This window comes from Macaca nemestrina, chromosome 1 (genome assembly GCF_043159975.1).
Source record: "Macaca nemestrina isolate mMacNem1 chromosome 1, mMacNem.hap1, whole genome shotgun sequence".
Classification (NCBI taxonomy): Eukaryota; Metazoa; Chordata; class Mammalia; order Primates; family Cercopithecidae; genus Macaca; species Macaca nemestrina.
Genome location: NC_092125.1, coordinates 188,898,262 through 188,911,498, shown reverse-complemented (window position 1 = coordinate 188,911,498; position 13,237 = coordinate 188,898,262). Strand labels below are relative to the sequence as shown.

Genomic DNA, 13,237 nt, shown 5'->3' with positions numbered 1-13,237 from the left:
GGCCGAGGTGGGCAGACTGCTTGAGCTCAGGAGTTCAAGACCATTCTGGGCAACAAAATGAGACCCAGTCTTGGCTGGGTGCTGTGGCTCACGCCTATAATCCCAGCACTCTGGGAGGGCAAGATGGGCGGAAAACGAGGCCAGGAGTTGGAGACCAGCCTGGCCAACCTGGTGAAACCCTGTCTCTACAAAAATGAGCTGGATGTGGTGGCGCACGCTTATAATCCCAGCTACTCGGGAGGCTGAGGCAGAAGAATCGCTTGAACCTGGGAGGCAGAGGCTGCAGTGAGCTGAGGTCGCACCACTGCACTCCTGCCTGGGCAACAGAGCGAGGCTATCTCAAAAAAAAGAGACCCAATCGCTAAAGAAAATATAAAAATAAGCCAGGCGTGGTGGCATGTGCCTGTGGTCCCAACTCATTGGGAGGGTAAGGTGGGAGGATGGCTTATGCCTGGGAGGCAGAGGTTACAATGAGCTGAGATTGCACCATTGCACTCCAGCCTGGGCGACAGAGCCAGTCCCCGTATCAAAAAAAAAAAAAGGCCGGGCACGGTGGCTCATGCCTGTAATCTCAGCACTTTGGGAGGCCGAGGCGGGCAGATCACAAGGTCAGGAGATCGAGGCCATCCTGGCTAAGATGGTGAAACCCCGTCTCTACTAAAAATACACACACACACGTTGACCGGGCGCGGTGGCTCACGCCTGTAATCCCAGCACTTTGGGAGGCCGAGACGGGCGGATCACGAGGTCAGGAGATCGAGACCATCCTGGCTAACACGGTGAAACCCCGTCTCTACTAAAAATACATTTAAAAAAATGAGCCGGGCGTGGTGGCGGGCGCCTGTAGTCCCAGCTACACGGGAGGCTGAGGCAGGAGAATGGTGTGAACCCGGGAAGCGGAGCTTGCAGTGAGTGGAGATTGCGCCACTGCACTCCAGCCTGGGCGACAAAGCAAGACTCCGTCTCAAAAAAAAAAAAAACAAAACAAATACACACACACACACAAAATTAGCTGGGTGTGGTGGTGGGCACCTTTAGTCCCAGCTACTCTGGAGGCTGAGGCAGAAGAATGGCATGAACCTGGGAGGCAGAGCTTGCAGTAAGCCGAGATCACGCCACTGCACTCCAGATTGGGAAGCAGAGTGAGACTCCATCTCCAAAAAAAAAAAAAAAGTTATTGAGTACTTATTAAATAGCAAGCATTATTCTATGTATAGGTATTAGAAATATGGCAGTGAATAAGTTTCTACCCTTATGTACATTGTATTTCAGTGGAGAAAACAGATAATGTGCATGTAAACAAATGATAGGTAGTAAGTGGGTAGAGAAAGATGAGAGAGTGTCGCTACTTTAGAAAGCAGACTCAGAACTCTGGCCTGAGCAGTATAATGAGACCCTGTGTCTAAAACTTAAAAAAAAAAAAAAAAAAGGCCAGGCATGGTGGCTCACACCTGTAATCCCAGCACTTTGGGAGGCTGAGGCAGGCAGATCACCTGAGGTCGGGAGTTCAAGACCAGCCTGACCAACATGGAGAAACCCCATCTCTACTAAAAAAAAAAAAAAAAAAATACAAAAATTAGCTGGGCGTGGTGGTGTATGCCTGTAATCCCAGCTGCTCGGGAGGCTGAGGCAAGAGAATCGCTTGAATCTGGGAGGCAGAGGTTGTGGTGAGCCGAGATTGTACCATTGCACTCCAGCCTGGGCGACAAGAGCAAAACTCCGTCTCAAAACAAAACAAAACAAAACAAAAAACAGGCTCAGAAAAGGCCTCCCAGTGTGTGTAGAGGGGTGACATTCTGAGCAGACTTGAATGAATTGAAGGAGGGAGCCATGCTAAGACCTGGGTGAAGAGCATTTCCTGCCAGAGCAAGAAGGCCTGAGGCACAGCCTGAAGGTTTAAGGCAGGCACAGCAATGTCCATGTGCCAGAGATTGGAGAGGTAGGAAATAAGTAAAGAGATAAGCAGAGGCCTAACACTGGGGTTGTCTAGGCCCAAGTAAGGAATTTAGATTTTATTCTAAATGTGCTGGGAAACCACTGGAAGGTTGAAGATACAAGAAAGAAGGGATAGGCCGGGCACTGTGGCTCATGCCTGTACTCCTAGCACTTTAGGAGGCTGAGGTGGGCGGATCACTTGAGGTCAGGAGTTCAAGACCAGCCAGGCCAATATGGTGAAACCCTGTCTCTACTAAAAATACAAAAATTATCTGGGCATGGTGGTGTGTGCCTATAATCCCAGCTACTCAGGAAGCTGAGACAGGAGAATCACTTGAATCTGGGAGGCAGAGGTTGCAGTGAGCCAACATCACGCCATTGCAGTCCAGCCTGGGGGACAAGAGCAAAATTCCATCACACACACACAAAAAAAGAAGGGATAAAGTTAAGAGAATTTCTTCCACAGGATCTGCAGCCAAGTGTAGTAGAAGCTACTCATCAGTTTACTCCCTTAAAAAACTACCCTTCTGGCCGGGCGCGGTGGCTCAAGCCTGTAATCCCAGCACTTTGGGAGGCCGAGACGGGCGGATCACCAGGTCAGGAGATCGAGACCATCCTGGCTAACCTGGTGAAACCCCGTCTCTACTAAAAAATACAAAAAACTAGCCGGGCGAGGTGGCGGGCGCCTGTAGTCCCAGCTACTTGGGAGGCTGAGGCAGGAGAATGGCGTGAACCCAGGAGGCGGAGCTTGCAGTGAGCTGAGATCCAGCCACTGCACTCCAGCCTGGGTGACAGAGTGAGACTCCTTCTCAAAAAAAAAAAAAAAAAACACTACCCTTCTGCTCTACATTCCTTTCCAGTCAACAACCTAATTCTCTCTTTCCCCTTTAAAGTCATACCTCTCAAAAGAATCGTCTACATACACTGGATTTTTTAACTTCCCAGTCTATTTCAAGATTTTTCTCACTGTACTACACAGAAACTGCTCTCGCCAATATCACCAAGGACTTTCAGGTTACTAAATCCAATAATCCCCCTTTTTTTTTTTTTCCTTTGAGACAGAGTTTCGCTCTTGTAGTCCAGGCTAGAGTGCAGTGAAGTGATCTCGGCTCACTGCAGCCTCTGCCCCCCAGGTTCAAGCGATTCTTCTGCCTCAGCCTCCAGGGTAGCTGGGACTACAGGCGTCCACCACCACACTCGAGTAATTTTTGTATTTTTAGTAGAGATGGGATTTCACCATGTTAGCCAGGCTGGTCTCGAACTCCTAACCTCAGGTGATCCACCTGCTTGACATCCCCAAATGCTGGATTACAGGCATAAGCCACCACACCCAGCCTAATCACTTTTTAGTCCTCATTTTAACTAGCATCCACAGAAGCATTAAGCTATGGCAGCACCCTGTGCTGGCTTTCCTCTAGCCACTCTAATTTCTCTTTCTGTGTCCTTTACCAGCTGTTTTTCTCTATCTGGCCTTGAAATGACAACATTCCTTTTTTTTTTTTGAGATGGAGTTTCGCTGTTGTTGTCCAAGCTGGAGTACAATGGCGCAATCTCAGCTCACTGCAACCTCTGCCTCCCGGGTTCAAGCAATTCTCCTGCCTCAGCCTCCTGAGTAGCTGGGATTACAGGCTTGTGCCACCACACCCGGATAATTTTGTATTTTCAGTTGAGATGGGGTTTCGCCATGTTGGTCAGGCAGGTCTCCAACTCCTGACCTCAGGTGATGTGCCCACCTTGGCTTCCCAAAGTGCTGGGATTACAGTCATGAGCCACGGCACCCGGCCGGAATGTAGACATTCCTAAAGCCTTAGACCTATGCTTTTTACTTGTATTTCTTTTATTTTTTATTATTTTATTATTACTTTTTTAAAGGCAGCTGGAGAGGCTGCTTAGGTCAATTCTTTTCTTTTTTTTTTTTTTTTTTTTTGAGACAGGATCTTGCTCTGTTGCCTAGGCTAGAGTGCAGTGGCATGATCATAGCTCACTGTACCTTGAATTGCTGGCTCAAGTAATCCTACAGCCTCAGTCTCCCAAGTAGCTAGGACTACAGGTGCATAGCAGCATGCCTGGCTGCTACGTTTTTTTCTTTTTATTTTTTTTGAGACGGAGTCTTGCTCTGTCGCCAGACTGGAGTGCAATGGCGTGATCTCGGCTCACTGCAACCTCTGCCTCCCAGGTTCAAGTGATTCTCCTGCCTCAGCCTCCCAAGTAGCTGGGACTACAGATGCACGCCACCACGGCCAGCTAATATTTGTATTTGTAATAGAGATGGGGTTTCATCATGTTGGCCAGGATTGTCTTGATCTCTTGACCTCGTGATCCACCTGCCTCAGCCTCCCGACAGGGTGGCATTACAGGTGTGAGCCACCACCCCTGGCCTCCTACATATTCTTTTTAAGAAATGTTAAAGACTATACTTTTTTTTTTTTTTTTTTTTTTTTTTTTTGAGACGGAGTCTCGCTCTGTCGCCCAGGCTGGAGTGCAGTGGCCGGATCTCAGCTCACTGCAAGCTCCGCCTCCCGGGTTCACGCCATTCTCCGGCCTCAGCCTCCCGAGTAGCTGGGACTACAGGCGCCCGCCACCTCGCCCGGCTAGTTTTTTGTATTTCTTAATAGAGACGGGGTTTCACCGTGTTAGCCAGGATGGTTTCGATCTCCTGACCTCGTGATCCGCCCGTCTCGGCCTCCCAAAGTGCTGGGATTACAGGCTTGAGCCACTGCACCCGGCCAAGACTATACTTTAGGGATCATCTCTATAGTTTGTTGCTAAGAAAGTTTCTCTGGGCCGGGCGCGGTGGCTCAAGCCTGTAATCCCAGCACTTTGGGAGGCCGAGACGGGCGGATCACCAGGTCAGGAGATCGAGACCATCCTGGCTAACCCGGTGAAACCCCGTCTCTACTAAAAAAATACAAAAAACTAGCCAGGTGAGGTGGCGGGCGCCTGTAGTCCCAGCTACTCGGGAGGCTGAGGCAGGAGAATGGCGTGAACCCGGGAGGCGGAGCTTGCAGTGAGCTGAGATCCGGCCACTGCACTCCAGCCTGGGTGACAGAGCGAGACTCCGTCTCAAAAAAAAAAAAAAAAAAAAAAGAAAGTTTCTCTGAATGTGTACAAAAATCAAATCAAAATGGATTAAAGACTTAAATCTAAGACCTCAAACTATGAAACTACTACTAAAAAAACATTGGGGGAAATCTCCAGGATATTGGTCTGGGCAAAAATTCCTTGAGCAATACCCCATAAACACAGGCAACCAAAGCAAAAATGGACAAATGGGATCATATCAAGTTAAAAAGCTTCTGCATGGCCGGGCGCGGTGGCTCAAGCCTGTAATCCCAGCACTTTGGGAGGCCGAGACGGGCGGATCACAAGGTCAGGAGATCGAGACCAGCCTGGCTAAATACAGTGAAACCCCGTCTCTACTAAAAAATACAAAAAACTAGCCGGGTGAGGTGGTGGGCGCCTGTAGTCCTAGCTACTCGGGAGGCTGAGGCAGGAGAATGGCATAGACCCGGGAGGCGGAGCTTGCCGTGAGCTGAGATGCGGCCACTGCACTCCAGCCTGGGCGACAGAGCGAGACTCCGTCTCAAAAAAAAAAAAAAAAAAGCTTCTGCACACCAAAGGATACCATCAACAAAGTAAAGAGACAACCCACAAAACGGGAGAAAATATTTGCAAACTACCCATCTGCAAGGGATTAATAACTAGAATATATAAGGAGCTCAACTCTACAGGAAAAAACTAATAATCCAATCAAAAAATGGGCAAAAGATTTGAATAGACATTTCTCAAAAGAAGACATACAGATGGCAAACAGGCATATGTAAGGTACTTAACATCACTGATCATCAGAGAAATGCAAATCAAAACTACCATGAGATATCATCTCACCCCAGTTCAAATGGCTTATTTCTAAAACACAGGCAATCACAAATGCTGGCGAGGATGTGGAGGAAAGGGAACCCTCCTACACTGTTGTTGGGAATGTAAATTAGTACAACCACTATGGAGAACAGTTTGGAGGTTCCTACACTGCTGGGTATATGCTCAAAAGAAAGGAAATCAGGCTGGGCACAGTGACTCATGCCTGTAATCTCAGCACTCTGGGAGGCCTAGGCCGGCGGATCACTTAAGGTCAAGAGTTCAAGACCAGCCTGGCCAACATGGTGAAACCCCATCTCTACTACAAATACAAAAATTTGCCGGGCATGGTGGCCCATACCTGTAACCCCAGCTACTTGGCAAGCTGAGGCAGGAGAATAGCTTGAACCCGGGAGATGAAGGTTGCAGCAAGCCAACGTCGCACCACTGCACTCCAGCCTGGGCGACAGAGCAAGACTGTCTCAAAAAAAATTAAAATTAAAATTAAAAAAGATGAATGGGGCTGGGCGCGGTTGCTCACACCTGTAATCCTAGCACTCTGGGAGGCCGAGCCGGAGTTGGGCAGATCACCTGAGGTCAGGAGTTCGAGACAAGCCTGGCTAACATGGTGAAACCCTGTTTCTGCTAAAAATACAAAAATTTAGCCGAGCATGGTGGCGCATGCCTATAATCCCAACTACTCAGGAGGCAGGAGAATTCCTTGAACCTGGGAGGCAGAGGTTGCAGTGAGCTGAGATCATGCCACTGCACTGCAGCCTGGGTGACAGAGCAAGACTCCATCTCAAAAAGAAGAAAAAAAATGATGAATGGATAAAATGTGGTACATGTACACAATGGATTACTATTCAGCCATAAAAAAGAATGAGATCCTGTCATTTGCAACATCATGGGTTGAACTGGAGTTCATTATGTTAAGTGAAATAAGCTGGGCACAGAAAGACAAATACATGCAAAGAGAATCGCATGTTCTCACTTATTTGTGGGATCTAAAAATCAAAACAATTGAACTCATGGACCTCTAGAGAGTAGAAGGATGGTTACCAGAGGCTAGAAAAGGTAGTGGGAGGGTGGGGGGGAGTGGGGATCTCTAATGGATACAAAAATAAAATATCAGGATAAATAAGACCTACTATTTGATAGCAAAACAGGGTGACTATAATCAATAACTTAATTGTATATTTTATTTTTTTGAGACACAGTCTTACTCCATCACCCAGGCTGGAGTGAGTGCACTGGTGCCATCTCGGCTCACTGGAACCTCCACCTCCCTATTCAAGCGATGCTCCTTCCTCAGCCTCCCAACCGAGTTGCTGGGATTACAGGTGCCCACCACCATGCCCGGCTAATTTTTTTTGTTTTGTTTGAGACGGAGTTTCACTCTCACCAGGATGGAGTGCAGTGGTGCGATCTCAGCTCACTGCAACCTCCGACTCCCTGGTTAAAGCGATTCTCCTGCCTCAGCTTCCATAGTAGCTGGGATTACAAGTACGCGCCACCATGCCCAGCTAATTTTTGTATTTTTAGTAGAGACGGGACTTCACCATGTTAGCCAGGATGGTCTTGAACTCCTGATCTCAGGTGATCTGCCCACCTCGACCTACCAAAGTGCTGGGATTAAAGGCGTGAGTCAGCACGCCCGGCCTGGGTTCAAGCAATTCTTATGTCTCAGCCTCCTAAGTAGCTGGAATTATAGGTACCCGCCACCATGCCCAGCTAACTTTTGTATTTTTAGGAAAGACGTGATTTAGCCATGTTGGCCAGGCTTGTCTTGAACTGCTGGCCTCAAGTGATCTGCCCGCCTCAGCCTCCCAAAGTGCTAGGATTAATTGGATTGTTTGTAACTCATAGGATAAATGCTTGAGGGGATGGATACCCCATTCTCCATGATGTGCTTACTTCACACTGCATGCTTGAAACAAAATATCTCATGTACTCCATAAATATATATACCTACTATGTACCCACAAAGATTAAAAAAAAATTTTTTTGAGATGGAGTCTCCCTGTGTTGCCCAGGCTGGACTCCGCCTCCCGGGTTCAAGCGATTCTCTTGCCTCAGCCTCCCTGAGTAGCTGGGACTACAGGTGAGCGCCACCATGCTCAGCTAAATTTTGTATTTTTTTAGTAGAGACGTGGTTTCACCATGTTGGCCAGGCTGGTCTCAAACTCCTGACCTCGCGATCCGCCCGCCTCCGCCTCCCAAAAATGCTGAGATTACAGGCATGAGCCACCGCACCAGGCCTAAAAATTTTTTTTTTTATTAAAAAATATATATCCGGCCGGGCACGGTGGCTCAAGCCTGTAATCCCAGCACTTTGGGAGGTCGAGGCGGACGGATCAAGAGGTCAGGAGATCGAGACCATCCTGGCGAACACGGTGAAACTCCGTCTCTACTAAAAATACTAAAAAAAAAAAAAAAAAAAATGAGCCGGGCGTGGTGGCGGGCGCCTGTAGTTCCAGCTTCTCCGGAGGCTGAGACAGGAGAATGGCTTGAACCCGGGAGGCGGCGGAGCTTGCAGTGAGCCGAGATCGCGCCACTCACTCCAGCCTGGGCGACAGAGCGAGACTTCGTCTCAAAAAAAGAAAAAAAAATACATATATATATTCTTCCAGCTCAGAAAAGTTAACTGATCCCTTCTTTATACTCTCTAAGTTCCGTTCATTCTGGTGGCATTTATAAACCAACGATTCCCAAAACATCTTCAGTGCAGGTCCCTTATAAGGATGACCAGCTTCCTACCTGTCATTCCCACTTACATGACTTAGCAAGATCTCAAAATGAACGTGTCCAGAACAGCTCCTACCTTAGGAGCCTACCCCATCTCAGTAAGTGGCCCCAATATTTATTCGATTGATCAAGTGAGAATCTTAGGAATCCTTGACACCACCCTCTCCCTCAATCCCCATGTCCAACCTACCACCAAACCCTTCAAAACAAAACCCAAGTCCACAGTCGTTTCCAACTCCATTGCCTCCCACCCTTTTTCAACGCAGCCGCACCCACATCTCATCCTAAACGACCGCAGCAGCCTCTGAAACTAGTCTCAACACGCCCGGATGTGCCGACGCCGCAGACCCCCTTCCCCCAACCCAAGGTCGGAGGCGGGTCGGTTAGGGTCTGCGGATGAAGGCAGCCTGCGGGAGCCTCCCAGACTCGTTGCCCTAGGCGCGGCAGCAAACACGTAAGTCTAGTCGCCCGACGTTGTTTCGGCGCTCAGAAACAACGTAAAGTAAAGGGGCGGGGCAGCGTTTTACAAACCGTACCGTGAATCTTTGCGATTTCTCTTTCCAGCCAGCGCCGAGCGATGGGTGAGTGTCGCTCTGCGTTTAGGCGCGTGATGGGGGGGTTGAGCTCAATCAGGCCCCATCCTGCTTCACAGCCTACTGAGGAGTCCAGGCGCCCCGACCCCCGGCCAGGGACAGCCACAAGGAGTGGTGGCCCTCGGGTTTCGGCCGCCGAGCCCCTCTCTGGGGGCTGCGAAGGCTCTGGACTCCGAGTTCCGGGCCGCGGGCTGCAGGCTCCAAGCGGCGCTAACATGGCTGCCGCGCGGAGGTGGCCCCGGCCGGGCCGCACGTGTATGATGACGACTCGGTAATGCTGCATACTCCCGAGTGCGCGGTGGGGAAGCCAACCTTGGAGAGCTGAGCGTGCGGCCTGCCGGCGCGGGGGTCGGGAGCTGGCGAGTCGCTACCACCGAGTCACAGTGGCTCAAGCTTCCTTCCCCGCTTCCACATGCAGGCATTTCTCGGGACAACTGGCACAAGCGCCGCAAAACCGGGGGCAAGAGAAAGCCCTACCACAAGAAGCGGAAATATGAGTTGGGGCGCCCGGCTGCCAACACCAAGGTGGGTGCGAGCGTGGGCCTGTCCGCCCGGGAGGTCGCCTTCCCCGGCTCCCCAGCGTGCTCGGGCCTCTCCGTGTGACAGTTGTGCGTTCTTTCTTGGGCTCTGATTTCTCTGTAATAGGGCCTGGGTGTCCTTCCCCCTTTACCTGCTGTATAAGTAAGTACCAAAGAGGGAATGCTCCCTCAGGCCCCCAACCCCGGAGCTTAGGGTCTCAGAAGGATACTGTGTGGGGGACTTGAGCTTCTGGAGAGGGTGGCACCTCGGCTAATAGAATCCTAGTCTTTTGGGTTTTTTTTAACAGAGGCTTAATTTTTAGCATTTGGGGTCAGGCTTTCCTCTTGGAGGCAAGTAAGGTGATGAAAAAGAATCCTTAGGCGTGGTTGTGGCCGTCTTGGTCACCTGTGTGCCACTTGCCAATGCAAGGACTTGTCATAGTTACACTGACTGTTGCCTCCTTCCTGCCGCGGTTCCTCTCCCTTTCTTGCCTTGCTCTCCTTGGTAACCTAGTTCCTGTAACCTTGTGTTTTCCAGATTGGCCCCCGCCGCATCCACACAGTCCGTGTGCGGGGAGGTAACAAGAAATACCGTGCCCTGAGGCTGGACGTAGGGAATTTCTCCTGGGGCTCAGAGTGTGAGTGAGGCCCTTTGGGAGTGGGTGGGAAAATGCACCTAAACCTTCTTAAGATTTACCAAGTGGGCCTGGCGCGGTGGCTCGTGCCTGTAAGCCCAGCACTTTGGAAGGCCGAGACGGGCGGATCACCTGAGGTCAGGAGTTCGAGTCCAGCCTGGGCAACAGAGCGAGACTCTCAGAGAAAAAAAAAAAAAAAAGATTCAAGTGCTTTTAGCAGGTAGTCTGTGGCTTAGACCAAGGCATTTGAAGTTTCTTCTTGCTGAAAGATCTTAAGGTAGCTGGAGAGGTTCTCTCCACCCAGGCTGTCCTCCTTCAATCTCTTTTTTTGAGACTGGGTCTCTGTTGCCCAGGCTGGAGTGCCAGTGGTGTGATCTTGCCTCACTGCAACTTCCGCCTCCTGGGTTCAAGTGATTCTTCTGCCTCAACCTCCCAAATAACTGGGATTACAGGCATGCGCTATCACACCTGGCTACTTCTGTATTTTTAGTAGAGAAGGAATTTCACCATGTTGGCCAGGCTGGTCTCAAATTCTTGGCTTCGCGTGAGCCACTGTGCCCGACCTGCTCTGATCTCTCTCAACTCTGCAGCCTGAGAGATTGGGGCTGATAAAGACTGGTTGCCAAACATCACTAGAAACGTGGGTTAGGGGTTTATGGAAGACGAACTGATGCCCCATGGCTTGTAAAGGCTGGGCGTTCCCTTATTTCTCCTTAAGGCCTCATGGGGCTGAAGAACCTGGAGGGGTGTGCCAGAGCCATTTGTCCTCCAGTTTACTTGATGCCAAGTTTCTCCTGTGAGCAGGTTGTACTCGTAAAACAAGGATCATCGATGTTGTCTACAATGCATCTAATAATGAGCTGGTCCGTACCAAGACTCTGGTGAAGAATTGCATCGTGCTTATCGACAGCACACCGTACCGACAGTGGTACGAGTCCCACTACGCGCTGCCCCTGGGCCGCAAGAAGGGAGCCAAGCTGGTACGTGTTACTTCTCTGTAGGGGTTGTGGGAAGGGCAGCCTGACTCCAGCCTTCTTGTGATGAAACCTCTGTCCAGTTCTGCTACTGAAGGGAGAGAGATGAGAGCCTTTAGGCTGAGGAAGGCCAGCACTGGGGTGTGCAGGGTTCGAAAAGGCTCCCAAGGCCTGCCTGCCTTCCCTGAGCTCATAAATTTGTATCCCCTTTTCAGACTCCTGAAGAAGAAGAGATTTTAAACAAAAAAAGATCTAAAAAAATTCAGAAGAAATATGATGAAAGGAAAAAGAATGCCAAAATCAGCAGTCTCCTGGAGGAGCAGTTCCAGCAGGGCAAGCTTCTTGGTGAGAAGGCTGTTGTGTTGGAGGTGGGGAGTCGCAGAGATTGAGTGTGTTGAGTCACTTTTCCCTTGTCTAAGTCCTTTGCCAGCCATGCGGTCTAAAGGGTTCACCAGTAACAGGCTGTGAGCAAAATGGGGAATGTTTCACTGTCCTATTCATGTGAGGCTGAAATGGAAAGCATTGGGTAGAAGAGTCTGCATAGGCCCATGCTTGGAGTTTTAGTATTTGGGGAAGTCCCTTCCCAGGCTGAGGGGGCTGTCTCAGTGATGAAAACTTTGTCCAGTTCTGCTACTGACAGTAAGTGACGATAAAGTGTGTCTGAGGAGACAGCTGGCTTCATGCTTGCCCCTAGGATACCTAAACCCACAGAGATTCTTAAGGGGGTGGAGAGGTTTGGGTGGGGCCACCTTGTCATGGAGCTAAGGATCACCTACTCTCTTCCAGCGTGCATTGCTTCCAGGCCGGGACAGTGTGGCCGAGCAGATGGTTATGTGCTAGAGGGCAAAGAGTTGGAGTTCTATCTTAGGAAAATCAAAGCCCGGAAAGGCAAATAAATCCTCGTTTTGTCTTCACCCGTGTAATAAAGGTGTTTATTGTTCTGTTCCCCCATTTGTGTTGCCTGAATATTTGACTGTTTGCTTTATTTCCTTGCCCTGCAAAACTGATCTGGGTGGGTGGCTGCAACCCATTGCTTTACCTCTACCTCCTACTGTCCTGATCCAGACTCACCACACTGTAAAGTCCCTGTTCTCAACTCCATGTCCCTGAAGGCTAGATTTATAATGTGGGCTGTGTCTATAGTGGGAACATTTCTCCACGTTTTGGTGGGGATAGGGATGTGGCAGAGGCTATGAGAGGGGGTATCCCAACCTTGGGGTTCAACAATGTTGTGCTGACTGAGTCATGATTAGAATCTCAGGCTATATTCTAAAAAGTTGTAAGGATCCTGCACCCACTGTAAGATTAACAGTGATTTCTGCCTTGCTTGGTCTCCAAGGGTCACTTTGACTTAAACTTGTCCTGTCAAATGCTTACCTTTAGTCTTGACCTGCTTGACATCTGCACTTGGATTTTTTTTTTTGAGATCTCCGTCACCCAGGATGGAGTGCAGTGGCATGATCTTGGTTCACTGCAGCCTTGACATTGGGGCTCAGGTGATACTGCCTCAGCCTCCCAAGTAGCTGAGATGATAGGCGCTACACCTTTTTTTTTTTTTTTTGAGACGGAGTTTGACTCTTGTTGCCCAGGCTGGAGTGCAATGGCACGATCTTAGCTTACCACAACCTCCGCCTCCTGGGTTCAAGCGATTGTTTTGCCGCAGCCTCCCAAGCAGCTGGGGTTATAGGCATACGCCACCACACCCAGCTAATTTTGTATTTTTAGTAGAGACGGGTTTCAGGCTGGTGCTGAACTCCTGACCTCAGATGATCTGCCTGCCTCAGACTCCCAAAGTGCTGGGATTGCAGGCGTGAGCCACCATGCCTGGCCTATACCCATTTTTTTGAATTGTTTTTTTTGGTAGAGACAGGGTCTCACTTAATTGCCCAGGTCTTGAAATCTTGGGCTCAAGCAATCTTCCCACCTTTGTCTCCCAAAGCGCTAGGTTTCAGGCATAACCCACCACACCCAGCTTT

At 49.7% G+C, this 13,237-nt stretch overlaps 1 protein-coding gene and 4 non-coding genes across 5 annotated transcripts; all 5 read left to right on the top strand.

The window, feature by feature from the left end:
- The first annotated feature begins 9,102 nt into the window (after positions 1 to 9,102).
- Positions 9,103 to 12,212, top strand: LOC105495230 (ribosomal protein S8). Its single transcript, XM_071094100.1, has 6 exons — positions 9,103 to 9,122; positions 9,553 to 9,659; positions 10,191 to 10,290; positions 11,092 to 11,267; positions 11,477 to 11,606; positions 12,048 to 12,212. Exons 1-6 carry the CDS (start codon positions 9,119 to 9,121, stop codon positions 12,155 to 12,157), a joined length of 627 nt encoding a protein of 208 aa, XP_070950201.1. The 5' UTR covers positions 9,103 to 9,118; the 3' UTR covers positions 12,158 to 12,212.
- LOC112429037 (small nucleolar RNA SNORD55/SNORD39) lies at positions 9,387 to 9,466 on the top strand. Its single transcript, XR_003021175.1, has one exon. It is a non-coding gene; the product is annotated as a small nucleolar RNA SNORD55/SNORD39 (small nucleolar RNA).
- On the top strand, positions 10,006 to 10,109 carry LOC112429045 (small nucleolar RNA SNORD46). The gene has a single exon (XR_003021182.1). It is a non-coding gene; the product is annotated as a small nucleolar RNA SNORD46 (small nucleolar RNA).
- LOC112429043 (small nucleolar RNA SNORD38) lies at positions 11,321 to 11,389 on the top strand. The gene has a single exon (XR_003021180.2). It is a non-coding gene; the product is annotated as a small nucleolar RNA SNORD38 (small nucleolar RNA).
- LOC112429042 (small nucleolar RNA SNORD38) lies at positions 11,862 to 11,930 on the top strand. Its single transcript, XR_003021179.1, has one exon. It is a non-coding gene; the product is annotated as a small nucleolar RNA SNORD38 (small nucleolar RNA).
- Positions 12,213 to 13,237: the final 1,025 nt, after the last annotated feature.